Source organism: Uloborus diversus, chromosome 4 (genome assembly GCF_026930045.1).
Source record: "Uloborus diversus isolate 005 chromosome 4, Udiv.v.3.1, whole genome shotgun sequence".
In the NCBI taxonomy this organism is placed as follows: Eukaryota; Metazoa; Arthropoda; class Arachnida; order Araneae; family Uloboridae; genus Uloborus; species Uloborus diversus.
In genome coordinates this window covers 133,029,259-133,056,632 of record NC_072734.1, presented here as the reverse complement: position 1 = coordinate 133,056,632, position 27,374 = coordinate 133,029,259, and the positions used below count along the sequence as shown (strand labels likewise).

General features: G+C 34.1%; 2 protein-coding genes across 2 annotated transcripts in view; one reads left to right on the top strand and one right to left on the bottom strand.

Annotated features, from left to right (window-relative positions):
- Nucleotides 1-27,374, bottom strand: part of LOC129221481 (uncharacterized) — a 317,098-nt gene that overhangs the window by 136,702 nt on the left and 153,022 nt on the right. The gene's annotated exons all lie outside the window — the stretch shown is intronic.
- LOC129221479 (G protein-coupled receptor kinase 1-like) overlaps nt 1-27,374 on the top strand; it is a 205,165-nt gene that overhangs the window by 99,228 nt on the left and 78,563 nt on the right. The window contains exon 3 of the mRNA XM_054855959.1: nt 22,737-22,810. Coding sequence (XP_054711934.1) covers nt 22,737-22,810 — 74 coding nt within the window. The remainder of the gene's footprint in view (nt 1-22,736; nt 22,811-27,374) is intronic.

The following is a 27,374-nucleotide window of genomic DNA, read 5'->3' as shown; positions in this document are numbered from 1 at the left end:
TTTTGTGAATGTGTTTACTTCTAATTCTCTGAACTTATTTCCTGCGCGGGAAAATGTACCGCCGTGACTAAAAGGTCAACTGTTCTTAACCTAAAGACGCTCAAAATCACGAGGGAGCCTATTTGCAGCGTAATGAAGCTTCCAGAAAACACAGCCGCTTCGCAGAATGGGGAGTGGATATCCCTTCGGGTCCCACAATCCTGCAGGATTGTGGGGCCCGATTTTGCCCTTTTGCCCACACGCCTGAAAAGGGATTCATAAAATAGAGAATTAGAAGTAAACACATTCACAAAATTCCTCTTTCCAGCGGGTAAGTTTCCCACTGCTTGATTTGGAGTGAACGACACTTGGAATTCTCTATGACGCCCGCATTGGATCAAAAGGGGTTAGCTTCTTTCGGAGATCTCAAACATTTTCCCGTCCCCGAGTTACAACTGCAGGATATAACCCCTGAAGTTCTGACTGTTCAAAGCCCATAAAATAGAGGACTTGGAAATGACAAAATTCCATTCCGACACTCCGTATTCCAAAAAACATAGGGTTTTCCTGGCTGGCTCTCCAGATGTTTGAATTATGATCCTCAGGGAATGTGTCCCAATCACGGAACGCGTCCCTCGGTATAAAACGGAGTTAGGATTTTTCGGGGGGAGAGGAGATAGAGATTCTGGTGGACAAGAGCTTTTTCGAGCTCTACGATCTCTCCTTTCCGTTTAGTCCGGAGTCAAAAGATGGAAAAGTGCGCACGAGTGCCTTTGGATTACTTAATGGATAAAGGACCGAAATCTTGGTACGTACTAGATTAGCTCCCACTTCTCACTACAAACTCAATTTAAATCTGTATGATCGCTTTAAAGTTTGATTTCTTTGGAAAGCGGAAATACGATGTGTTTATCCTCAATGTTTTGAGTCTTAATGTTTAACTCCTGACTAAATATCTAAGCTTAGTTTAGAACTGTATATGTACTGTTTTATTTAATAAACATTCAATGTGCTATAATGAATCCAACTATTATTTCTTCTATATTCTACAGTTCAAAAATCCACAAAATCAAAACACAACGCATTGTACTTACTCCACCATGGGGTATACTACCCAACTGTAGATATCAAACTTAGGTTTGAGCAGAAGAAATTCGGTTTGAGTTACAAAACAAATGCTCTCTCCACATGCTGCGCTAACAAGCTCGCTATAATCAGACTTCTTAATAAATGATCCGGGTCTTTACAGCGATAAATACGAGATTTCGTTCGCCGGATTCCAACTGCGCGAGGGAGGGGACTGCGCTTAATGGTGCCGTTTCTAGAGGGCTTCCCGGAGCGCATGTTTCTCTCTTGTTTCTACCTTCTTTTTCCAATACACACCACTTGAAAAAATGAGCGAGAATCCCTCTTGTTTGATGTTAAGATTAAGAAAACCTCACAGCATTTATTTCACTCCTTTTTTTCTACTTCAATTTGTAAAAATGTTACTTCAGAGTCTGCAGGGAAAATAACTTGAGGGTCTCGAACGAGGTGTGAACAAATATAGCGCTAAAAATACATTCTGGAATGAAAACCTCGGTCAAACAGAGAATGACTCCGTTGAGCAACTATAAGTACAGTATTTACACAATTGCTGCTCGAGCTCGAGACTTTGAAGGTCTGTCGTTTGAGGTGCAAAATAGAAGTAAACTCAGATAAGTAACTCAAAACTTTTACTGAAACTGAGACTTGGTGAAACCAATCAGCGATCACCCCCTGCTATGTTGAATCAAATGCACATGACACTCACACAATGACCTACGTAAATGAAGTAACATAGGGATTCTCAGTAAATTCGATATAGCAATCGATAAATCAATAGACTTTTTCGTTCCTTGGACCCAACATCGTACTCATAAGAAAACAAAATTCTGTTTTGGAAGGTGCTGAATTTCATAGAAACCTTTTGCTAACATTTAATTATTCTAAGTAAAACAAAGTGCGCGTTTTCATCAAGCGCATCATTTAATTACGCAAGAAGTCTTGTAGCGAAAGGGACTTGGTAATGTTTGACAATTTGTGCCCTGAACTCGCGAAAACTATTTCCAGTACAATTGCAATTCCTTCTTTAAACACATAAAGCTTTTTTTTAGTAGACATTAAAATACAACTTTTACAAAGGTAAAGTTGAACCAGATTGGCTTCTTAAAATCCCAAAATCTCATGGGATTGAAAATCCTACTTTTGACTTGCCCAGATTCAGATCTAGAGAGACTCAGAGGATTGGTGAAAATAGAATGTTGTACTAAATGCCAAAACTTTTATAAACTCGTAGTCGTAGTCAAACTCTACTCCCTTTATTTCTTGTTCTGCACTAATTGACTCCTTATGTATTCATATCGCGAATAAAAAAGTTAAAGATATTTCGGAAATTCATGTGCTTTTCTTTTTATCTCTATATATTAAAAAAAAAAAAAAGTGAAGTCAAAGAAATTGTAAAAGGAAGTCTGTGGCGGACCTGCGTCCAGGAAACCCCATAGCATTTAACAGCCTTGAAATTTGGTACAAAATTACTTCGAGCCACGGCGGTTTGCACTTGAGTTTTTTAAATTTAGATTTAGAATTAATTTTTTTATAATTATTTTTTTAAGCTAAAATTTCACTTAAATTGCGTATGAAAGAGATGAAATGTTTCCTACACCCCTTACATTTTATGTCGTTCGAGAGATTCTTTTTCTGCATCAAATAAAGCTTGTTCCAAATTTCTCATTTAACTAGAACAGCATACATCATTGTTTCTATTTCGACAGAAAATCCTAGGCTTAACTCATTCAAGTCCTTAGCTAAAAAGCAAAATATATTACTAGAGACACCAAGTTGAAAGCGACTTTTCAGATTTAAAAAACTTCCGTTTTGCAATGCTCAGGAGCCCCTTAGCACTTGTAGCTTTGCAAGTTAGTACAAGTTAAGTTTAAAACCAGTGAAAGGGGTGCTCTTTGTTTCAAACGGAACTTGTAACGCGTTTTTATTCTGATCTTTTCTGATTGACGATTTAAATCTTTGCAAATCAAATAAGATTACGAAGCTTCTTATTTACTTCGGGGGTTGGTGAGCATTAGCGAGCAGGGATTTGAGCCCCTTAGCATTTCAAAAGTTATGAAACCTTAAATGAACATTATCTACCGTGCATATTTTTGGAAGCCGGTTGCATTATTTAATTATGAGCTTTAATAAATGTGACAAACATCACTTTTTCAAGGTATTATTCAGAAAATACGACAATATAGGAAGGAAGTACTTACGTACACTTTATGATATCTTCCTTTTTCTTTGAGTTCAGTTTTAAGAGCTTCACTGCCTTTGGTGGATACTTAGACCATAATTTATACGCTTGGTTCTCCGGATTATATCCCTATGTAATGGCCATTTTCTTTTTTTCTGCTGTATTAATGCGCGCCGAATGGTGTTGTTTTTAAGTGCCTCAAAGCACATTATAAGCTTCTTTTGCTTAAAATTTCTTTACTTGTATTTCCCTAGTGGTAATTTAGTCAAGAAGTTTAACTGTTACGGAGAAAATTAGAGAAGACATGCGCGTATACACACGCGTATGCGTACTCTTATAAATAAATAAGAATATATATATATATATATATATATATATATATATATATATATATATATATATATTTATATATATTTATATATATATATATATGTATGTGTGTGTGTGCATATATATAGATATGTGCATATATATGGGAAAGCATATCAATTTTTTTCATTTCGAAATCTTGTCAACCGCATCTTAAACTATTCCCCCCACATCTCTATTTAGTATAAAATGAAGTCGCCAAAAAGCGTCTGTTTGTTTGAAGGCGCCAAACTCGAGAACTATCCGGTCGACTTCGCTGAAATTTTCAGTTTGTTTCTTTAAGCCTGTTAAAGGTTTGCGGATTCGGGGGAAAAAAAAAGACAAATAGTTTTTTTTTATTCCGAATTTAGGCCCAATTTTCACAAACTCCCGAATATGGGGGTAAAAAAATTTCCCGCACATATTAATATTATACATCGTTGAAAAGGGCAAATTTTTCTGCGTTCTATGCAATTTTTCCCATTCTCTAATTTTATTACTGCTGGAGTTAATTGCGTTAAAAACTATTTTTCAAGGCTTCGCTGAATTTCTGCACAGGTCATTGTGGCCTCCCAAAATTTTCCTTATTCGGCAAATTTTGTCTGACGATTCGGCAAAAATATCATCATTCGGTAAAAGTTGGAGTACTATTCGGCAAAACTATCATCATTTGGTGACAATTTTGAGTTCCATTCAGCAAAATTATCATCATTAGTCGAAATTTGGAGTTCCATTCGGCAAGCGTAATCAATAGGTTTTTTTTTTGGTTTTATTTATTTCAATTCTTTTTTAGTTTGAAAGGGGGGGGGGCAGCTGCCCTACCTTGCACCCTTCTGAATACGCCCATGTCCTTATACCCTACATATTACCATTTTATGTTAAACCGTCGTAAAATGCAGGTTTTTAAGCTGTTGCTGAAAAAAAACTAGCTTTGAATTGCTCTTTTAGTGCTTTCGCACTAAGTGTTACGTTTTTCTTAGTTTAGCAGATGCCATTTTTAATTGTGAAGATTTTTGTTACGGCAGTATCCGAAGAAAATCCCAATCCAAATTGCAAGCATCTCTTTTACAGTCCAAATGTAATCCTTTGTAGTCAAAGTCTACACGATTGCTTGGCTATTCGTTCCGATTTTATGTAGCTAATCTGCCCTGCCATACTATAATTTTTTCCTCGTCGAAATTTATTATCCTATGAAATCTAGTTTTTTCAAATGTTCACCCATTCTCTAACTTAGAGAATGGGTGAACATGATGAATGGGTGAAAAACGTCAGAAGGATCCTTCCCAAGCTCTGTTTGTTTTTAATACAAAGGGTACAAAGGGGGGGGGGGGTGGTAAAGGGTTCAGTTTAGATATAAAATCTAAGAGCAGTGGAATTAGTACTTGGGTCATGAGTGAGGAAGAAAAAATAAAAATTATCTTTGTTCAAATTTTGTTTAGTTATTTAGTCTATAAAGTACACTTTTTTCAAAAATTATTCTTTCAACTACAGGAAAGTCATTATAGATGTAAGGTATTTTGTTTGAGGTTTTTTTAAAACAAAATCATTGATAAGAATAACTGAATAATATATGATATGTATTATTTCTTTTTTCATAGCAAAAATATTCATATAATGTGTCCTATATTTGTCCTATATTTTTTGTGGAAAATGTCCTATATGTGACAAGTCGGTCACTTCTACCCCTGTCTAAGCAATTTATCAACTGCCTGTCCAAGAATACTTTTGGGACATTTCACAGTATTTGGCTGTTACGGACTCTACACTTCATAAGGATGTTTTAGCCTCCTACTCATGATTAGTGCAAATAGTAAAGTTAAACTTTTTGTAAATGATTAGTCCTATGTGTACTTATGTCATACCATTGAAAAAAGTTTAGATTTGTGTTGAATTTCTAAAGATATAGGAAGATATATAGCATGTTACGGACTCTACACTCAAAAGACATGGAAATTTTTGCTTAAACTATCTTCAAATTTTCTGTGAAAGTAATAACTATTCTTACCTAATGAAGGTTTTCTATGTCTCAGTTTATCTGTAACACATTTAAGCACCAAAATAATTTTTAAAAAGGTAAAAAATACTTTTTACGGATTATTTACTAAAGAACTGCGTGTTTATGAACATGTTACGGACTCAACATATTTGTCACGTTTGAGTATTGTTTGAATTATTGTTTATAGGGAGTCTAAACAACAACAATACTACCTCATTGTTCAATAGTTACAATGATAGAATCAACTGTTATGTGTATTTCTTCATCATATATGTGAGGGTGCCTACCTGGGGGGGGGGGGGCATGCACAGACTGCCATTGAAGTTTTTTAGGGGTGTTTTGAGGGGTATTTTTCTCATTTTTGGGGAGAGGTTTTTGATATTATGGGGGGGGGGAGGGGGGGTCTGTGGGATATTTAGGGGAGGTGCACCCAAGCTCTAGGGGGTGGGGGTGGGGGGTACCAGATTGAAGGTGGCCTCCTGTTGGAACAGACCAAGTGATATGTTGATTTCTTCCAGTCTTGAATTTGTTATTAGAAATGATAGGTTTTAATGCAAATTTTAGTAACAATTTAACTTTTATAGTAGAACCTTGGTTATCTGAAGTGATCAATACCGGACCATCTTCGTTAAATCGAAATTTCTGGATAATTTTTAAGGTTGGGGGGGGGGGACATGTTAGGAAGAAGATGTTTTTAAGCCAAAACTTTTTAAATTGCATTTTTAAAGGTAAGTTAAATTTTCTGTTAATTCAATTAAAAAGGCAACATTTTTTGCTTCAGGAATCACATATATTTTAAGCAACAAATTTTTTTTCATTTCCGGTTTAAATAATTGCATTTAGTTAATTAAATGTGTGATCTGTGTCACGTATGCCACGAAAGATCTTATATTTTTGTTTAATGGCCCAAATATTAATGTACTAAATGACATCTGACATGCCTTACTTTGTTCCTTTATTTTAATGTGAAAGTGATTTCTTTTTTTCTTTTTTTTTTTGTACAATATGTACTGGTGTTTTATACTGGAAATTTTTCAAATGCCACACTCGAAATATACTGAAATTCGGGACCATCAGATCAGTCAAAATCCCAAGAGATAATAGGAGAAATTGGGACTCGTCAGACCGGCCTTGATAATTTTAATACCTTTTTTTTTTTTTTTTTTTTTTAAATTTACGACCAACAAAAAGTAACACCTATAGTTCTACATTTCCTATAGTGAAATCATATGGTTCAGTTATTTTGAACAAATTTCAGAAACTGTTATTTTGGCAGTGCTATTTTTGATTGACTATTGAACTTTCATAACTAAGCAACTTTATTTTTTTAAATGGTTTTCATGAAGAATTAAGCAATAAATTGAATTCCCCTCCTAAAATAAGTTTTTTTAGTTCTTAAGTATTAGCAGTTTATTTTTTGTTGTACCCCCAGTATTAGCAATAGTGAAGTTGCTAAAAACACAAATTGTGCTGATTCTTGAAAAAGTGCAACAGTAGATGTTGGTCAATTTTAATTATATTTATCTTCAAACTTCGGTTTTTAATTATAATCACAAAACATTTGTTTGGTACAAATGTTGGACAATATTTAACATTAAAATTGTAATAGAAGTTGTTTTTGCAATGTAGGGACCCCGGGATTGCGGCAGGTTGGTTCACTTCACAAAGTTATCTTAAAATATTAATGGGGAAAAAAGGTAATGAATTGAAAATTTTCTAGGATGGTGAGAAATATTTAATGTAACTCATGGTAGAAAATAAAACTACTAATTGAATTTTATGATGAGAAAAAAAAAAAAAAAAAAGAAGAAGAAAAGTAGAGAGCCAGAACAATGTGCTCAGACTCCCCCATACGTTTGTGCAGTCTAAATTCTTCTAAAAGTCTAAGTTTTTTTAAAGTATAAGTAGTAATTCCTTTTAAAGGGCTACTTTTGTTCTAGAATATTGTAACACCATAAGTGAAATTAGAAAATATTCAATTTGGTAACAAAATGCATAAAGAAACATTTTATCAAAACTTTTCCTATAATTATTGTTACGGACTCTACAATCACCATTTTCACAACTTATAATTTTTTAACGAATGCACTTTTTGATTAAAACTATTATATGTATTAGAGATAATCCTTTACTTTATTTGTCCCAAACACCAGTTTTGGCTTAAAATTTAGTTCAAGTCACTGTTGAAGAAAAATTCCATGTTGAGTCCGTAACGATAAAAGTTGTATTTTTGATGTTTTGATTGCGATTGCATGGATAATATGAAGTAAATAAAGAAGAAAATATGACATGCATGTCCTTTGGAATGTGCTTTTTGAATATATATATATATATATATATATATATATATATATATATATATATATATATATATATATATATATATATATATATATATATATATATATATATATATATATATATATATATAAATTTTAACCTTTCAACAAGTTTTGTTACGGACACCCCTATGTCACAAATACCGTGAAATGCTCCTTTTACGTTTTGTACAGCTGGTTTAGGGCAAGTTGAAGAACCTCCCTTACGGCAAAAATTACTGATTTATTCCCGTTATTGTTCCTAATCTGAGTGTTTTTAGAAACAAAATGCTCCTGAGGTCTCTGTAGCATTATCGTGTGCCATAAACTTTTCCTTGTCGTTCCTTTGATAATTGCCAGCCTCTCCTGTTCGATGAAGTCCCCACTCGACTGGATTGTGTCCGTGTTCAAGTGGTCGCTGAAGAGTTTTCGCCTCGAGTTCGGAGCTTTTGGCGCTCTCGAACGAATGTATTTTGGGAAAGCGTCTGCTCCTTTCGAACCACGTGTTCTTGTAAAAACGGTTTGATGATGAAGCGGTCATTAAAAATAAGTTTGATACAAATGAGTCAAGTGCTTACTAGGTTGTGTCAGCGATACATGTGATTTAAGTGCCGATGGAATTAAAAACTATTATTTTATTCGAACTTTCGTTATTTATAAAATCCCGATGTAACTCCATAGCTGGTCCTTGTTGTATTTGTATAGCGCTCTATTGCTCGATTATAAGCTAGACGTATTCTTTTGCTGTTTGAAAGCTGCACGGTTATCCGTTTTGCTCCCTGAGACAATGAATATCTATGCTCATCCAGAATCGTTGAGTCAAAATGTTTGCTATTGCTTACCATTACCAGTGGCGTAGCGAAGGGGGAGGTTTTGGGGCCAAAACCACCCTCAGAATCCTGGATTTTAAATTATATTGCCCATCCTATATTGGTGGTTTATCTTATACTATTAAAAAGCGAGTGTATCGTTGTAAATGGTGTTTTTTTAGGGGTATAGAACTTTAAGTCGGGAACACTGTTTGATCTGTGGGCCAATTTGATAGTTGTCACTTGTTTTGTGTTTAGTTTGATAATAGACTACAGGACGGTGCAACATGCCACACAACGCGTGTCACAATTGATTTATTGAAAGAAATGTTCGGTGAACGAATAATTTCGCTTAATGGAGCCGTGAATTGGGCTGCAGGATCATGCGATTTAACTACGCTGGACTATTTTTTGTGGAGCTGTGTGAAGTCTCAGGTCTACACCGATAAGCCACAGGCGATTGACGCCTTGGACGAGAACATTCGCCTCATATCACTCACATACGGCCCCCATTGCTGCAAAAAGTGATAGGAAATTGGACTTCCCGATTAGACTTTCTCCAAGCCAGCCGAAGTGGCCATATACCACAAATCACATTTAAATAAAAATGGCAAAGAATCATCTTTCGAATAAAGCCAAATTCATGGCAATTTACATCATTTAACGGTGTTTTATTTGAACCTAAAGTTCTATACTTCTAAAAAAAACACCCTTTATATATTTATGTCACTCTTAACTTCTGAGTCATTCCATTTCAAATCAGGCAGGCAGGTATGAAAAGTGTCATATGACCATCACCGAGTTTTTTGAAAAAAATACAGTAGTTACAACTAAGGGACATATGAAATATCCCAAAAGGATTTTGCAAGAAAAATTTTTTTTCTTCAGTTACAGCCTATTAAAATTCTGCACAAAATCCGCCATTTTGGAAAAAACCGGCAAAACACTCCATTTCAAATGGACATTATTTCAAAAGTATTTAACCTATTTGAATAATTCTTTTTTCTAAAAATAAATAAGGACCCATATATCCTCTAGACATCGTTTTTGAAAGTTTAGTTAGGTTTTTTGATAAAGAAAAAAAATCATTTTTGTCGCGAAAAAACTGCATTTTTACCGATTTTATGATTTTTTTTCTCCATGAAAAAAAAGTTTTTTTTACTAAACGGAGATGGCAGTCTAAAGCCCTTATATGATAGTTTCATAACATATTTTATTATAATTCTTGGATGCATACAGCCTCGGAAATAAAATTTGAAATTTTGAAAATTTTCAAAAATTAGCGATTTTTGAAGTGATTTTACTCAAAAAACCCATTTTTTAAAAATCTAAAAATTGGCTCATTTGAACCCCATATAATGCTTAACAAGTGGGTAGACACCGCATCCCGTATTTTTTCCCATAAAATGTTTTATGATTTTTTGAAAGTGACCTTATCGCCCATGGCATGCATGTAAAATAAAAATTTCTAATAATTTCAGTAACTGAAATTCTGGTTATATTAATGCCTAATAACTACAATAAAGGTGCCCTTTATCAGGAACAACTAAAATCTTACTAATATTATATATATATATATATATATATATATATATATGTTTCAAATATTTTGCGAATCTTAAATTTTCACGATTACGACTGGCCCTCGGTTAGAGTTAAAGTCTCACGAAAATCTCTCTTACAGTATGTCGGGGCCACTGTCCCAAAATCGGTCCTTGTTTATGATTGAGACTACTTTAATGAAATAAGATTTTTAGTCAGTGACGAATGTGTTATTTTTGTTCTTTTGAACCGACTTAAATTCTTTTCACTTTCATTGCTCTGAGAGGGTAGTTCTTTCCGGAAATCATTAAAAAAGTTTCTAATTTTTCTAAAATATTCATCCGTTTCCATTTTCCATCCGCTGTCATTGAAATCCCAAGTTCTTACTTCTCAGGGGTCTGTCCAAAAAATCCCTCCCCTTGCCCATATTTTATTTTTATTTATTTATTTCCTTGTTTTTAGGTTAAGTTTTAATGACTTGTAAGAAAATGTGACCAGTTTTGTAAGAATATTAATAATTTTCTCGTAAGTTACTTCGTTTTCTCAGAAAAAATCTTCAGATTACCAAAATTGAAAGTGTACAAAAATACTATCCCATTATGGAGAAAAAAATGGGAAAATATCTTTCTCTCATTATTTCTCTCTCTACATACGTGTATACATATATGGAACAATTCCACGGCTAAGTGACTGACATTTTTAGAATAAAACAGTGTGTATTTTGCAGCGTTCAACTCAAAATGTACGTTGTGAAACCGATCTTTTCGTATGGGTTATTGTATTTTTTTAGGCTAAATTTAATGGTATGATTGAATTATTGTAAAATATTTTGGATTAATTAAAAAAATATCAAAATAAACTATTACACATTGCGCCATTCATTAATTACGTAAGGTTGATTTTGGCAATTTTTGACCCCCCTCCCCCATGTAAGGATACGTAAGATTTTTCAACCCCTCCCCCATTCTTACGTAAGATTCCATTTCTTTTTTCAAAATAATAAAATAATGAATCTTACATCACTGGAACCTTTTTGTGTAAAGAAATATTTACTAAAAGGCTTAAACGTTGGAATCTAGACTGAATGTGTTTTCAACATTTTTTGTATAGATGATACTAATTAAGAATAAAACATGCCAGTGCGATTCTTTTATTATATTTTACACTATTCATTCTTTGTAAAACAAAGAATAATCAGCTCATCTTAGTACGTTTTTTACCTTCCAGACGCAAATGAAGTATGGTCCCTGCAAAACCACTAAACCGCACGATTTCTAATATAAAATATCGACTTGGAAAATATTACGTAAGAATATGTTGCCCCACCCCCCGGCGAAGTAAGGGTATGTGGAGATTTTTCCAACTCCCCTCCCCTTCGATACCCTTACGTAATTAATGAATGGCCTCTTAGCACTATAAATGATACATAAAAATCAAGATAAACTGTGAAAGTTTTTTTCACTCACAAATGTTCGATGTGTGCGCCTTTCGTAACTTGACACACATCTACAACATACATTTTCGAGTGTTTCTCAATCAATTTTTCGCAATGCTACACATATGCGATCTTTCAATTCTTGCAATGTTGACGAAACCTCGAAAAAAAAAAAAAAAACATGGGGTCAGGTTCGGAGATTTGGCTGGCGAACGCATGAAGGGTAAATCATGTTCATCTGCACGGCCAATCCAGCCAATAAGTGGCGCAGCAAAGTGGGGGGGGGGACAAACAAAGATTGCCGAGTTTATGCCTAGGTCCCTAGATAAAATGACCATATATCTATCGTTTATCACAATTTTTCCTTAATATAGGCTTTTAAGATTTTCCTTAATAAAAGAGTACAAATTCTCTTCCGGGGAAATTTAGCCTCTCGCCTCAATGCAATAAAATTTGCAAATTCATAACTTCGACTTAGATTTTTGAAAAACGAAACATTAGGAGTTTGGGTTTTTAAGTTGTTTTTTAAATAGCTTATTAATAATTTTGTTTTTTATATATTTTCATCTAGTTTTTCTTTGTTTGGGTGGAGTGCAAATTCTTATATTGCCCTAACCATAATGGGCTCATTACTCAAATTCGGCACGGCAGGAAGAGCAGGATTTTCATTTTGTTCCAATCGTAATGCGTATTTTAATATGATTTTTCCTAAAAGACGTTATAAATATCCGCGAACCGAATAAGATTGTGCAGCAATCTACGGGAGTGGTCAGGGGCGGAGCCCTTTTGTAATCATTATACATTACATAAGCAACAAAATACAGACACTCTTAATGTAAACCTTGATAATTCTCAAAGGTAAGGGCGGGGTTAAAGGCAGTTAATTATCGTTCCCCCCATGCCTCATGGTTCACGCTAGGGGGAAAAAAGTAAGGCGGAATTTCCCGCCCTGACCAAAATTTTTAGTGTTTTTTTTTTTGTTGAAGTTTTTATTATTAAATTTTCTGTCCGATTAAAATTTCTGTCAAATTGAGTACGTTTTTCGTTCGACTAAAAGAAAATTTCATGAGGTTTAAACATGAGTTTCTGATCCCATTGTGGAAAGAATCGTCGTGAGTGACGGAGTTTATCGAACGATTGAAGTATCTTCGAAAGTGAGTGATGCTATTTCTGAGAATGTATTTCGTGATTTTCACTTTCACAGTAAATGTAGCAGAAGTTGATCATTCCTTTTATTTTTACGTGCATCGTTGTTTTTACATATGTGTTAAACCTTAGTGGATGTCCATATAAATAAAGTCACTTTTTTCAACGTTTCTCCCTACTTTGGCACAATATGTCGCGCTTCACCTCTCCCCCCCCCCTCCCTTTGTCACATGTCTCGCAGTTTTTTAAACTTTATTTTATTTACTATGTTGTGATAAAAAATTCGTGATGTCACCCTTCTTGATACCCCTGCCCCCCTTAAAGCATGTGGACAGCCCCTTATTTCTCGCTATTTGATTGTTCAAACGTCGGTATACAGTAGCTCCCAAAAGTGTTCGTGCACTTTGAAATTTTTTAGTAAAATCGAAATAACGCAAAACTGAATTCGAATATGAAGTCCAACGTTTTTTCACATCATTCTTATGTCATTCTAAATAAAACCCTTTAGTTTTTTCAAAATATTGACGGATCTTCTTTTTGAAATGTGTCAAAAAAAGAAGAGACAGAGAAATAATACGCCACAAAAATCTTCGTACACTCGAATATTTTCGAATAAATTCATGATTAAAATTTATTATATGTCTATTTTTTATTTTTTTTGCATTATGTTGACCCTATGAAGTCCTTTTGGCTATAATTTTTTGGTTTATTTATTCCTTAATGTTGTCAGGGGTCTGTCCAGGACCCCTGACAACCAGGGACCTGAACCAGGTTTTTCACAAGGTTCGTTTTTTGTGAAAAATCAAATAATTTTGTGAAAAATCAATTATTTTTGTGAAAAATAATAATTTTGCAAAATTTTTTTTTTGCAAAAACGAAAGTTTAGACTCTTGAGATGGTGGAAACTGCATCATTGACACTTAAAGTTGAGTGTTTTCTCTCTTTTCTGTTGAGAATATCATTCTTGAGGGTTTTTCTAGTATTTGGGGAGAGGGGGGGGGGAGGCATCGCTCCTGGGAGATGGGCACCCCTCAAGTATCAATATTTATCTACCATTCTACATCATGTTAATTTATGCTAGAAATGTTATTTGTATAGTATTTAAAATAACTGTAAGAAAAAAGAATCAGGCAGGGGTTCAGCATTTAACTTTTTAACCCAAGACACTGTTTAAGAGAACAGAGTTTCGTTTAAATCTTATAAACTCCGTGATTTTTACAAAAATAAAAAAATATTTATTTGTTTACCTCTTAACTAAGCGTACTAAACATCGAAAATTCGAAAAATCAGATTTCCACAGCGGATGCAAAGAGATTGCAATCCTCAAAGTGAAGGCATCAAAAGTATAAAAACGGCTTGTAAAATAAATATTTTTGATAAAATTATTTTTGAATTGCATTTTAGAGTCTTCTGATAAACATATCATTAATATCTGGGCACAGTTGAAGCATGTATAAATAAATAAAATAAAAAATAAACCATCTATTCAGCATTTTAATTATTGACTCATAAAAGAAAATGGAATTCCGCTTTAAAAACTTGAAATAAGTTTTGTCGCAAAAATAAAGAGACTTTTTATTTATTTGTATCCTAATAAAGTGAAGTTAGCTTGAAAAAAAGAATAAAATATGATTCTTATATCGGATGTAAAAAGGATTGAGTTTTTGAAAATGTAGGCCTCTATAGAAAAAAAAGGGTAAATAAAAGTTTATTTAAAGTTAATTATTCTTTTTAGCATCGAAAAACCAAACTCATATAACTTTCTCCCAAAATAACAGTTTAACATCGCACCACCAGACGCTAAGTGGCGATAAACAGTTAAACATCGCACCGCCAGACGCTAAGTGGCGATAAGTTTGCATTTTGTAACCCTATCTGAAGCGATCACATCCCCCCCCTACTATCCTTAGCAGTTCTAAGTTCATTTCGCTGTATATTATTGAAGATTAAATCATGAGTGGGGTGAAAAGTGCTTACTACGCCTATTCACAGAATGTTGACGCTTTTCCAAAGAAGTTGACCAACAACATCGCTGCATAAAACAAACAAGCAAAATTATAAACCAAACTGACTTTCAGCTGTTAATTTCCCCTTTCAAAGAAACCAACAACAAGCATTATATTTATTTGTCCCTAGTAATTATTTATGGTTTGCATCATGGGAGGAGCATCAAAAGAGTGCCGATTTTTTTTTATTTTTTTGCAAAATTAGCTGATTTTGTATAAGTTGTTTCCTGTAATTTAACTTTAAAAAAGGTTCCAAACATTATCGCTTTTATACAAGAAATATGCTGTATTATTTTAATTTGAGATTTGCTCTTTTAATAAGCAATTTGTGAAAGATCCGTTTTTGTTTATCAAAATTTTGTGAAGGGTCCGTTTTGGTTGATAGGGATTTTGTGAAAGGTTCGTTTTGCTTAATCGGATTTTTGTGAAAGGTCCGTTTTGGTTGATCGGATTTTTGTGAAGGGTCCGTGAACGGACCCAAATTTGCTCTGGCCATGGGCGGATTTATGGGGGGGGGCAGAATGCCCCCCAGTTTTGGGAGGACTTTATGTAGTTACAACACATCTTCCAAAAATTAAAAAAAAAAATTTTTTTTTTTGTTTTTGAACAGTTCAGAAGAGCATGGGTGGATTTATGGGGGGGGGGGGGCAAAGGGGGCAATGCCCCCAGTTTTGGGAAGAGTTTATATAGTAACAACTTATCTTCCAAAATCTTATAACAAAAAGATGATTTTTTCTTTTTTGAATAGTTCAATGAAAATGAAGAGAATAGCGAATGTCCTTTTCTGAAGGGAGAAAAGAAAAAGAAAACGAGCTGATGTGTGCATCACATGACTTCCTTTTACACCAATTTAATGCTATTTCCCTATTATTGCAATTTTAATGGGATTCTCTCTCTAACTCTTTAAATATCACTAGCAATGGCCACATTGAAAGCAGATTTAAAAAAAAAAAAAAATCGCCAAATTTTTCGCCAAGTTGGCGACAAAACTTGGCAACCAAATGACTGGCGATATATCGCCAAGTGACCGCCAAATTATAACACCACTTGAGTTTGCATCGAAATTAACAATGATTTCCCCCCAAAAAGGTGCAAAAGACCCCTTTAGAAACACCCGAATGCAACCAAAATAGGTGGTGCACAACTAGACCCCACTACGAGTCTATGTACCAAATTTCAACTTTCTAGGACATACCATTTTTGAGTTATGCGAGATACATACGCACATACGCACATACACACATACGCACATACATACAGACGTCACGAGAAAAGTCGTTGTAATTACCTCGGTGATGGTCAAAATGGATATTTCGCGTGTCTATACATTCTTAGGCACTTTTCCGCATGTGGTCGAATCGAAAAAAAAACTCAACATTCATTTGGGGGTGAGCAAAATGGAAATTAAGGGCGATTTTTGAGTGAAAATTTTTTCGCGAATACAATACTTCCTTTTTTGTAAAAGGAAGTAAAAAACGAACATTAAATACAAATAGTACAGCTGTCACTGGGGTACTGAAAATTGGTCTAAATTCTCTATTTTGGACTGAAAACCATTTGGTCAATATATGAATGAAAATATAGGCTAAACGAGCTATGCATTCAGCTGCAACACTTATAATAATTGACGTTTGGGACCCTCCCTTTCCCCTCCCCAATTTGCTCTAACAGAACGATCTACTCGTTACGATTTGTTTTCTCTCTTTTCAGAATGTTTATTTTCAATTTGCGTGATTTCAAAAACTAGATGTTTTGGGTTGTTACAGACGAAAGATTTTGAAGAACCTTCTGGATTCACACGTTCAAATGAAATTGGCTGATTTGAAATGTATGCTATTAGAAAAGAAGTACATAGCTAAAAGGTTTTTGTACAGCAAAATACTATCAAATGTAACAGTTAACACCATACTCAATGAATGTAGGTAACAATGAAACAAAAAACTGGAAAAATTGTCCAACCATTGAACAAACAGAACGTAAAATAACTAAATCAAAACTAAATTTCTGATTTTCCAGAATCATACATTGTAAGGAAAACATCTGAATAAAAGAAAAAGTGAGGGAGATATATTTCCGGCACGAAAGTTTTGCACAATTCTTGTAAGATCGCATTATTACCTGATGAAATGTTCTTATAACTGTGTTTTCTTTATTTTTTAAAGGAAAAAATTTGTATATATGAAATTGATAGTTAGAAATGTACTTCATGCGCTTGGAAAATTTTCAGCTTGTCTTTTTTTTTTTTTAGAAAGAAAAGTAAATACTATCACAGACTGAATAAATTTCAGTTATCTGAACGTTCTGATTAATTGAATCTTTTTACTTAGAGGGAAAGTACCATTTTCCTTACTTTCTAAATACTGTTTAAAATTTATGGTAAGTCATAATCATCTAAGTCTAAATGAGACAGTTATTGTCATTATTGAAATCTGAGTAATTCAGTCATCAAAAGTTTTGGATAAGTTTGCTGAAATTTGATAAAAACCTTACACAGATTGGTAAAACCATAAAAATCCTTTTAACTGTAAAAACTGAGGAATATTCGTTCAAATTATAAAAAATCTACAGGTAAGAGTGAATTACGTGCAGGACCGGGTTTGCCTATAAGATAAACAAGCTATAGCTTAGGGCCCCTGCTTTGAAATGGGCCCCTAACTCCCAAAAAATTGTGATTCGTTCCTTAAAAAAATGGAAAGTGCTTGAAAAACTAATTTCATTTTCAAGTACTTGAAAACTTTGAATATTTGGAAACGTGTGGCTACAAACCTTAAATTTTAAAATTTCTAACAAATTGTAGGGGGAGGAATGCCAAAATGTGTCAAATTCAGCTACTTCAGGGTGGCGACAGATCAGGGAAATCAGGGAAAAGTCAGGGAACTTTATTAATCAGGGAAAAATCAGGGAAATATCAGGGAATTTTGAAAAAGTAACAAAAAATCAGGGAAAATTGATTTTATGAAGGAAAAAAAATGTTTTTTTTTTTTTTTTTGCTTTACAAAATTAAATACTCTAATTCCCTACGCATTTTCCGCCAATTATCTGTTCGAAAAAAGTAAAATTACTGAGGTGCGATTATACACTGCCCCATATTTGTGCATCTTTTTCCTCAACGTCAAAGTATTGAATCTTACTTATTAACCACAGGATGAACTTATAAAGATTGCTTCTGTGTCTGTTAGGTTGTTTATTTTACCTAGCTTGAAATTTCCTTTTACGCTTTCAATGCTACGTAAAATAAACAACCATACAGGCAAAGAGGAAGGCTTCATTAATGCCTTAGCTCCGTTGCCTTTATCCCACTGTCTCGAAGTAATTAGCGTACTGTAATCACGATTTCAAGAAGAAATCTTTGGTTTTTAAAGTAATACTATAAAAGCTTAAAAGTTATTACTTCTTTGGGTTTTTAATTTAATTGCTAAAATAGAACTTTCAATTAAAAGAGCTTTGTTTTTTGCCGTTATACTATTTGTTGTCTCCGCAGATTATAAAGGTTTTCTTTTCTTCAGACTTAAGTAATTTTTTAATTTTATAACCAAGTTATATTCTTTTATATATTTTGATATTAACTAATTGCTTTTTTTTTCTTGCATTCAAAGTTGTTTGTTACAAAAGCAATCCAAGATTTTTTTTCGTTACATACTGAAATCATTTGAAATAGAGTTAACTTGTGAACTTAAGTAAATATTTTTATTTTTTTATTGTTAAAATGCTGTATTCATTCATTAAAACCTATATTTTAGATTAGAGAAAAGCTCCTTATGAATGGATGTCAAATGGTTTCATCTGTTTTGCATAAATATGTCAATTAGTTTGATAAGAATAACTACATTACTTCTATTCTTTCACTATTGTTATTCTTGCAACAATTATTATACTGTTTGAAAACTTAGTTCAAAATAATTCCAATTACTTTTTAGTTCTATCATAAATACACATATGTTTTTAAGAGTAATTTTAATAGTTTCTTAAATTTCTTATGCTAAGTGGTTTCTGGAAGTGAAGTTTTTTTTTTTTTTTTTAATTTTCTATAATCTTTCCATGTATAAAAATTTAATATATTGTTTTGTTAGTTTTTCCTTCCTTCCAAAAAATTGTCTTGTTTTTTTTTTTAAACCATTTTATTAAAAAAGTAGCATCTTTTTAAAATATATCTTTAGTTCAACAACTTTACACAACTTAAAACGTTTAAAATACTGCATTTAATACAAACATACAATAGATTTCAAGTAGAGCAAAGAAAGAAAACCATTATCATTGGTAACGTAAATCAGGGAAATTTGGTGAACTTAATCAGGGAAATCAGGGAAAAGTCAGGGAACTTTTTTTACAGTTCCTGTCGCCACCCTGTACTTGCTACATCCTGCATCAAAAACGTAAAAAACATGGTTCTCGCGTTTGTAACATATTACTTGAAATACATTTTTGTGACTCACATCTTCATATCTTGCTATTTATTTAATCCCGAAAGCAGAATTTTGGAAATTCTTTTGTATTGATTGCTTTTATCTTACTTTTACTGCATATTGTTAATCTGTTTAGCCCGGGGAAAAAATGATACACCACCCCTATTTCTTTTCGTTTTCTGCACTACTTATAATTAAAAAATGTTGTAATGAGATATTAAAGTTTATTTTTTCTCTTAAACATAAAAAAAACCGTTTCTTACAAAGTTTGAACAATACTGTACAACTGTATAATATACAGAATGGCAGAAGAAGTGAGGCAAGATAATGACGTCACGGAGTGATACAGCGCATGACTTCATCGGGATCCAATCAAAGCAAGCGTCGCGCCTGGCAACTAGGGGCTCAATTTCGGCGCCGATTATCTTCTCGTTCTCTCAGTTCGAGCTGTTTTTGCTTTGTTCTTTTTTTTTTTTTAAATGAGTACCAAATGTTATTTCCGAACTTTTAAAGAAAGCAATAAAAGTAATATTTACTAAACGAAAGTAAGTTCAATTGATATGAAATTCATAACTAATATATTGTTAAATAAAAAGAGGATAGGGGTTCTGTTTGATTTTATTTTGCGTTAAAATCTTGTGGATAAAAATTAAAAAATCTTCCGGATTTTTTTTCTCGGAGGTTGGCAGGTATGGATAATCTACTACTCAATTTCAGAGACTGGAAAGTGCAAATTATTAATAGGTTCTAAAATCCCTGAAAAGAATTGGTGCAGTATAGCCTACCAGGGCTCTTGAACCAAAAACCCAATTTAACCAACCAAACCTTGAAAATAATTAGACAAGTCTTTGAAACTCCTAAAGCAAAGTGTGCTTCAATTTTATTTCTTATCAAGTGTATAAATTAAGAATTGTTCAAATGGGTAGTATGTTACTCTCTTGATACCTATTCTCTAAATCTGTGCACCATTTCTTTTAAAGTATTAACTTGCATCACAAAGCACTTTTAAAGCGTAAAACATTTTTTTAAAAAAATGCCTATTATTTCCAATTAACCTTTATAAGACTTCAAGATGCAGAATTTTATATCTATTTTATATAATTTCCTCCGAGGGAGTAACCCCCGGACCCCCAAAATTGGAGATATTCTATATCCCACTTAAAAGGGAGCCCTGCGTCACTCTCTCAATACCAGCCCCCTCTCTTTTAAAGTCAATTCAAAAAGGACACCATGATTACACACTGTAATGAAAACGACACATAAAAAAGTAAAGAATGGCCTTATACATCACAGAAAACAGAGAAAAACATGGGAGAGGGGTGGGGAGGGCAATTAAAAATGTTGCTCCAAAAAAAATCCTGCCCCCCCCCCCCCCAGGAACTCAGTCCTAAATCCGCCTATGGCTCTGGCCAGACCCCTGGTTGTGCTTATTACTTTAAAATTGCTGGTATTCGTAAAAAATCACAAACAACATTCGAAATTTGAATTTTTTTTCCTCACATTAGCGGTAAATTGGTTTGAAATGTCTCTAAATTAGTTAACGTATTCCATTCTATAGTAAAGTGCTTGATAAAATGCTTTAAAGAAAATAATCGGACCGAAAATAAGGTAAGAAAAGCTTAACCGGTGAAGTTGACAAAGTGTGAACAAAGATTTACGGTTAAAAAATTTATGAAAAATACACATTTGATTGCTGTAAAAGTTTCTACAGAGTTAAATGAAAATTTTTACACTTAATTTTCACCTAAAATTGTTCACCAAGTTCTCTGATTAGCTGCATTAAATGGGATCGCAAAATTAATGATAAATAAGCTCAAAACGTTTTGGAATTACGTCTTACTTACAGATAGAAATGAATTCAACATTTTTGGTTAAATTGTTGTATAATTGAAAATAGAAGAAAAAATTAGGAACTTAATCTTAAGAACTTAGTTGAAGCAGTTAATCATGACAGTGAAAGTGTTCTTGTGTGAGGGTGCATATCAGCACCAGGACTTGGTAGTTTGGAATTTTTTGATGAAATAATGAATCATGCTGTTCATTTAATTGTTTTAAAAACGAATTTTAAACTCTTAGCCGAAAATTTGGTTATCGGAAACAACTTTTTTACTTCCTTTTACAAAAAAGGAAGTATTGTATTCGCGAAAAAATTTTCACTCAAAAATCGCCCTTAATTTCCATTTTGCTCACCCCCAAATGAATGTTGAGTTTTTTTTTCGATTCGACCACATGCGGAAAAGTGCCTAAGAATGTATAGACACGCGAAATATCCATTTTGACCATCACCGAGGTAATTACAACGACTTTTCTCGTGACGTCTGTATGTATGTGCGTATGTGTGTATGTGCGTATGTATCTCGCATAACTCAAAAATGGTATGTCCTAGAAAGTTGAAATTTGGTACATAGACTCGTAGTGGGGTCTAGTTGTGCACCTCCTATTTTGGTTGCATTCGGGTGTTTCTAAAGGGGTCTTTTGCACCTTTTTGGGGGGAAATCATTGTTAATTTCGATGCAAACTCAAGTGGTGTTATAATTTGGCGGTCACTTGGCGATATATCGCCAGTCTTTTGGTTGCCAAGTTTTGTCGCCAACTTGGCGAAAAATTTGGCGATTTTTTTTTTTTTTTTTAAATCTGCTTTCAATGTGGCCATTGCTAGTGATATTTAAAGAGTTAGAGAGAGAATCCCATTAAAATTGCAATAATAGGGAAATAGCATTAAATTGGTGTAAAAGGAAGTCATGTGATGCACACATCAGCTCGTTTTAAATCAAGGTAACGATAAGAAGCACACGGTTTTCAACGATTGCGTCTTGTGTGTCAAAAATTGCCCTAAGTTTAGAAAATACTCCTTTAATCTCCAGATTTGAACTTAATGTAACATATTTAGAGATATCTGGAGGCTAGATTACGAAAATACGGCTTTGAAACGAAAATAGAGGTAGAAACAGTTGAACAGTTACTCAGAAATTACGCAAAAAAAGGAAAGAAAAAAGAAGGAAATCGATTCCTAGACGTTTAAAAGGTGTTGTTGATACTGCATGATATTCTACTAAATAATAACTTAATAAAAAGTTAGATTATTCAATAATATATATACATTTTTTAAACTGTGCGAAGACTTTTGGGAGATACAATTTCCGGCATTTTTTGGTTTTTGATTTAAAAAAAAAAAGAGTTTTAGTATTTTTTAAAAAAAATTCATGTAGTTTTGTTGAAAATTTATCATAGATCTTATAATTAAATACCTATTCCGAAATATTAATTTTAACCAATGGATCGAGTCCTATTTCATTGAAAGTCGTAGGTGTACGAACAACTATTGGGAGCTACTGTAGTTTCTGATCGTGTTTCGGTTGACAGCTCGTCGTTTTGCAATCCACATAAATAAACAAATGCAGTTGTGAATATTAGTGACATATATTTATTGTTTTTTGTTTCGTTTTCGTGTTTGAATCGTGTTTTCATGGCTTTTCATCTCTCTTACAGGTTACCTACTATTCAAAGATTTTTGTGAAAATGTCTTTGACGAACCAGTGCCACAATTAAGCTTCTTCGAAGAGGTTAGTATTTTCTTTTTTTTTTTTCATTTGTGTATTCTCTACTGCAGTTGTGCCCAACCAGTGGCTCGCGAAGCTGATCCATGGTCTCCCCCCCCCCCCTCTCCCCGGGACCCGGAACCTTCCAGCATCGGAACCAGAGCCACCAAGCATCGTCATTCGACATTAAGAATGATTGCTGCAAATTTGAAGCAAATGGTCAGAAAATAGTTTTTAAAAAGCAAATAAAATCTTGGTATTGATAAAAGTAGTATGTAGTAATAAATACCAAGTGTTCTGGGTTTGTAATTTTCCTTCCCTTTCCCTGTTTTTTATGTAACTTAGGGAAAAAATCTTTATCGAATATGTATTTACATATTACCGCGTTCTGGTCCGCGAGATAGATCTTCGTATGACATCCGTCCCTTGGACAAGAGAAAAAAAATTTGGGTGCCACTTCATGCTCAAAATCAAGTTTTGTGTACCAATGTTCATTTTTGTGAGGGAAATCTAGTAACTAGCTTCAGTTATCCTAATCAGTTTCCTATTCTACTACCTGTATTAACCACATATAGTTGTAGTGGGTTAGCTTCATGCCAGTGTTCAAAGGAAGGCGTAGAGCCTGAAAGGTTGAGAAAATTGAGAAAGAATAAAGGTGAAGAGAGTGAAGCCTTCAGTTCTTGAAGCAAAGACTCCAAGTCACGCGATATATTTGAAAGTAAAGTATTGGAAGAAATCAGATTTCTTCCACTTGTTTCACGCAAAACGAGTCTCCCATTCGTCGAATTTGAACCATGTGACATGAGATCTTTGCTGCAGTATTTCTTAAGCTAATGACTAGACTTCTTCCCTTCAGTTACTAATTCATGCTCTTAGGTTGAGCACCCCCCCCCCCCGGTGTATAGGGTGATGTCGCTCCGTATACGACTTGCTCTTGATACAATTCATCGGACTTAGCGTTGCTTTACTTGTTAGGGCAAAAAATATTTTGAAGTTTGACCACGGAGAGATGGCGGATGATCTTGGTAGAACTCTTAGAGCAGGAATTAAAATGGAGGGAGCTTAGCAAAAGCTGACTCAAAGACCTCAAGTCACGTGACTTAACAGCGACGAATACTTGGTACGTTTTGCGTGAAACACGCGAAACCAGATTTCTTCCAATGTTTTCCTTAAAAACCTATCACGTGACTTGCGGTCTTGGTTTCATGAATGAAAGTCTTCACTCCCTCCATTTATCTTTCTCAATGGTAGAATCAGCCAGAAAGCGCCGAGTAGTATGGAGGTGCATTTTCGCAGATCCTATCTATTACAAAAAAATAAACTACCAATTATAAATGATGTTTTCGCTTCAAGGTCATCCGTCATCTCTCAGTGATCAAGCTTTTCTCTTTCTTACATTCTTTTTAACTTTGTTCTCTTTGAAATAATTTCAGTTCTTTGTTTTATTAAAGTAGTACCCTGATGGGGAAATGGAAAATAAATTCTCCTGATCTTCGCCTTTAATATGATCGTATCGGAATGCGTACCTGTTACATCTTTAATCACGCTGCTCGATATTTGCCACTGATTACTCCGCAAATGGTCTTCGAAAAGGTATCAAGCAATGAAACTGGAGCTTATAATCGACAGCACTTTGCGTAAACGACGTCCGCTAATTGTCACGCTGTTCAATGGAAATTCCACAGCCATTGTAATTGATCGTAAAATTAAGAGGCGACTCCGTTTTCAGACGACGTGATGAATCGATTGATGCTTTTGTCGCTTGACGATTCATCGAATTATGATGGATGTGGGGTAATTTCTGTGAAATGCGCACGTTTTGAGGATTTGTGACCTCCCGACTTTTTGCAGCTATTCTGAAACAAATTTCGCATCGATTAGCGTTTTGAGTGTGGCAGATCAGGAGTGACTTTGTTAGTAAATGTGTCGAATGTTTTTTAAATGAATTCGTCATTTGCATTGATTGGTCTGAAATATAATTTTTTGACTTCAATACATCTGTTTCTTTGGAGGGTAATATTTTTATTTTGTCAAAAACGTCAGCGCCCATGTCACATGGTTATGCAGCATGTTGCAGATCCCTTTGGCGTAGATGCTCTCTGCTAAATTAAAATTTTATGCCCACAAGTTCCTCTATCTGCTGGGAAATTGGAAGTCAAAATTATTTTGTGGAAATTACTATCAACTGATAACTTTGTCTCATCGAAGAATTGATGCCAGATGCTGAAGAATAACAACAGGTCTGCAAATGATGAGTCCAAAGAAGATCGCTATTCGTCCTTTAAAGTAAGCTGCTGCCGCTACCTCTATGCTGCGATATGAACAACACATTGCAACGGTAACGCATGAACCCGAGTCTCAAGGGCTACTATTTTCAAAAGTTATATGAATGTTGACTGAAAGCTTCCTGCTCACTTTTACACACAGCCGTTTAAGAATGGTAAAGATATTAAGGAAATTGAAGCAAGGGCGCCCATATAGGGGGCTCAAGCCCCCCCTTAGAAATTAGAACCCTTGCTTTTAGTACTTTTTTCTTTGCAAAGATGTAAAAACACTTGTTCTCCAGCCATTAATGAATAAATAATTAAAAATGTAAAATTTTAATGATTCTAATCTGTCCTAAAATCTGCTTCCATGGGGAAAAGGGGAAAATATTCTGCTAAACCATGATTAAAATATCTGAGCCCCACCCCCCATACAATTTTGCATCTGGGCGCCCATGAATTGAAGCACGGATCAATGGGCAAACTTTCTTTTAAATAATGAGTCTCTCGTTTCTGATATGTCTAACCATAGACACGTTTAGTGGTGACGTCAGGGGTTGCCAGAAACTCGGGGAAGTTTCCAATCATGCCGTTGCTATGCGCGTTGCTAAGGAAGGATCTTCGTACGAATAGGGTTAGAGCGATGTTTAATTGATGGTTTCTTGCCAATTAAATGCTTAAATAATATTTTTTAGTGGTTTCAAGTTACATATAAGCCACCTGTAGACATCATTTGACGAATATCGATAATTTTTACATGTGAATCGGGTTAAAATTCGGCAAAACATAGACTTATGTGGAATACAAGTGTGTTTTCTAGAGTTATACACTCTTCTTATTGTTATTTTTTTTTCTTTGGGTGGAGGGGAACAGCTCCGCCATTTGAGAGGGTCTGGAAAGACATTGCCCCCCCTCCCCCGCTTTCGGAAAATTGCTGTATTTCTATAAATTTTGCGCAATTTTTTGTCTTTCGATGCAATATGCATTTACTGTATATGATTTAACCCCCCCCCCTCCTTGCAGAAAAATTTGAAATGACGATATTTTTTTTTTTGAATCCTGTTTAAAGTTTTCTAAGAATTTGATTAAAATTATTTTCTTCGGGTGGGATTTTTTTTTTTTTTTTTTTTTTTTTTTTTTTTTTTAATGGTATAAGTAATTTTTTGTTTGGGGAAGGAGAATTTTTCACTTTTCTCGATTGTTTGCATTGAAATTATTTTTTTTCGAATGGGAGGGGGGATGTTAGGTTACATTGTCCTTATTATTCTAATGTGAGTTTGATTGGGACATTTTAGTTTAAAAGTTTTTCTTCTGCGAGAACACACACGTAATTTAAGTTAAACTCCAATTGAGCTCTTTTCCGAATAGGAATAAAAACTAGCTTGAAGAAATTGATAAAATTCCCATTGAACCTAGAAAAAAACTAATATGTATATCCTTGTCCCCCCCCCCCCCCCCAAAGAGCAATTACTTAAAATTACGCGCAGCAAAAAGAAATTTCCCCTCTCTCCGAAGAAAAAAAAAAATTTAATTGAACTATGCATTAACAAACTGAAATTTTTAATGTATATTTATGTATATTGATACAAAAAATATGTATAACAAGTAGAGTAAAGTAAAAATCCCCCGCCTCGGAACACAAAAAAAAAAAAAAAAAATGATTAAAATACTCGTGACAATTTGAAGAAAACACGCAATTCTCCCTTTAACCCAAAGAGCCCGAAGGAATGGAGTTTCATTAAAATATGCATTATTACCGGAACAAATGCAGAAAAATTCTCCCCCCCCCCCCTCCAGGTATCGCTGACTAGGCTGACATAGTCTCTCGTCTTCTAAAGAAAAGAATGCATACAATTCAATTAAAACTACTCCTCTTCCTAAAAAAATAATAATAATTAAATTTCGCTCTAAACTTTAAAAGAAAAATCTCACCCCCCCCCCCCCCCAAGTCATGATATTTCAAATTTCCTAGAAGGGTACGTGCAAAAAGGAAAAAGTCAATGTACGAGTATGTTGCGTCGAAAAACAGCAAAAATTACGCCAAATTTATAGAAATACAGTTATTTTCCAAAAGACATGAGAGGGGCAATACCTCTCCTGACCCTCTCAAATGTCGGACCTGTCCCCCTCTCCCCCAACGAAAAAGAAATAACAATAAGAAGAGTGTATAACTCTAGAAAACACTTGTATTCCACATAATTCTATGTTTTGCCGAATTTTAACCCGATTCACATGTAAAAATTATCGATACTCGTCAAATGATGTCTACAGGTGGCTTATATGTAACTTGAAACCACTAAAAAAATTATTTAGACCATTTAATT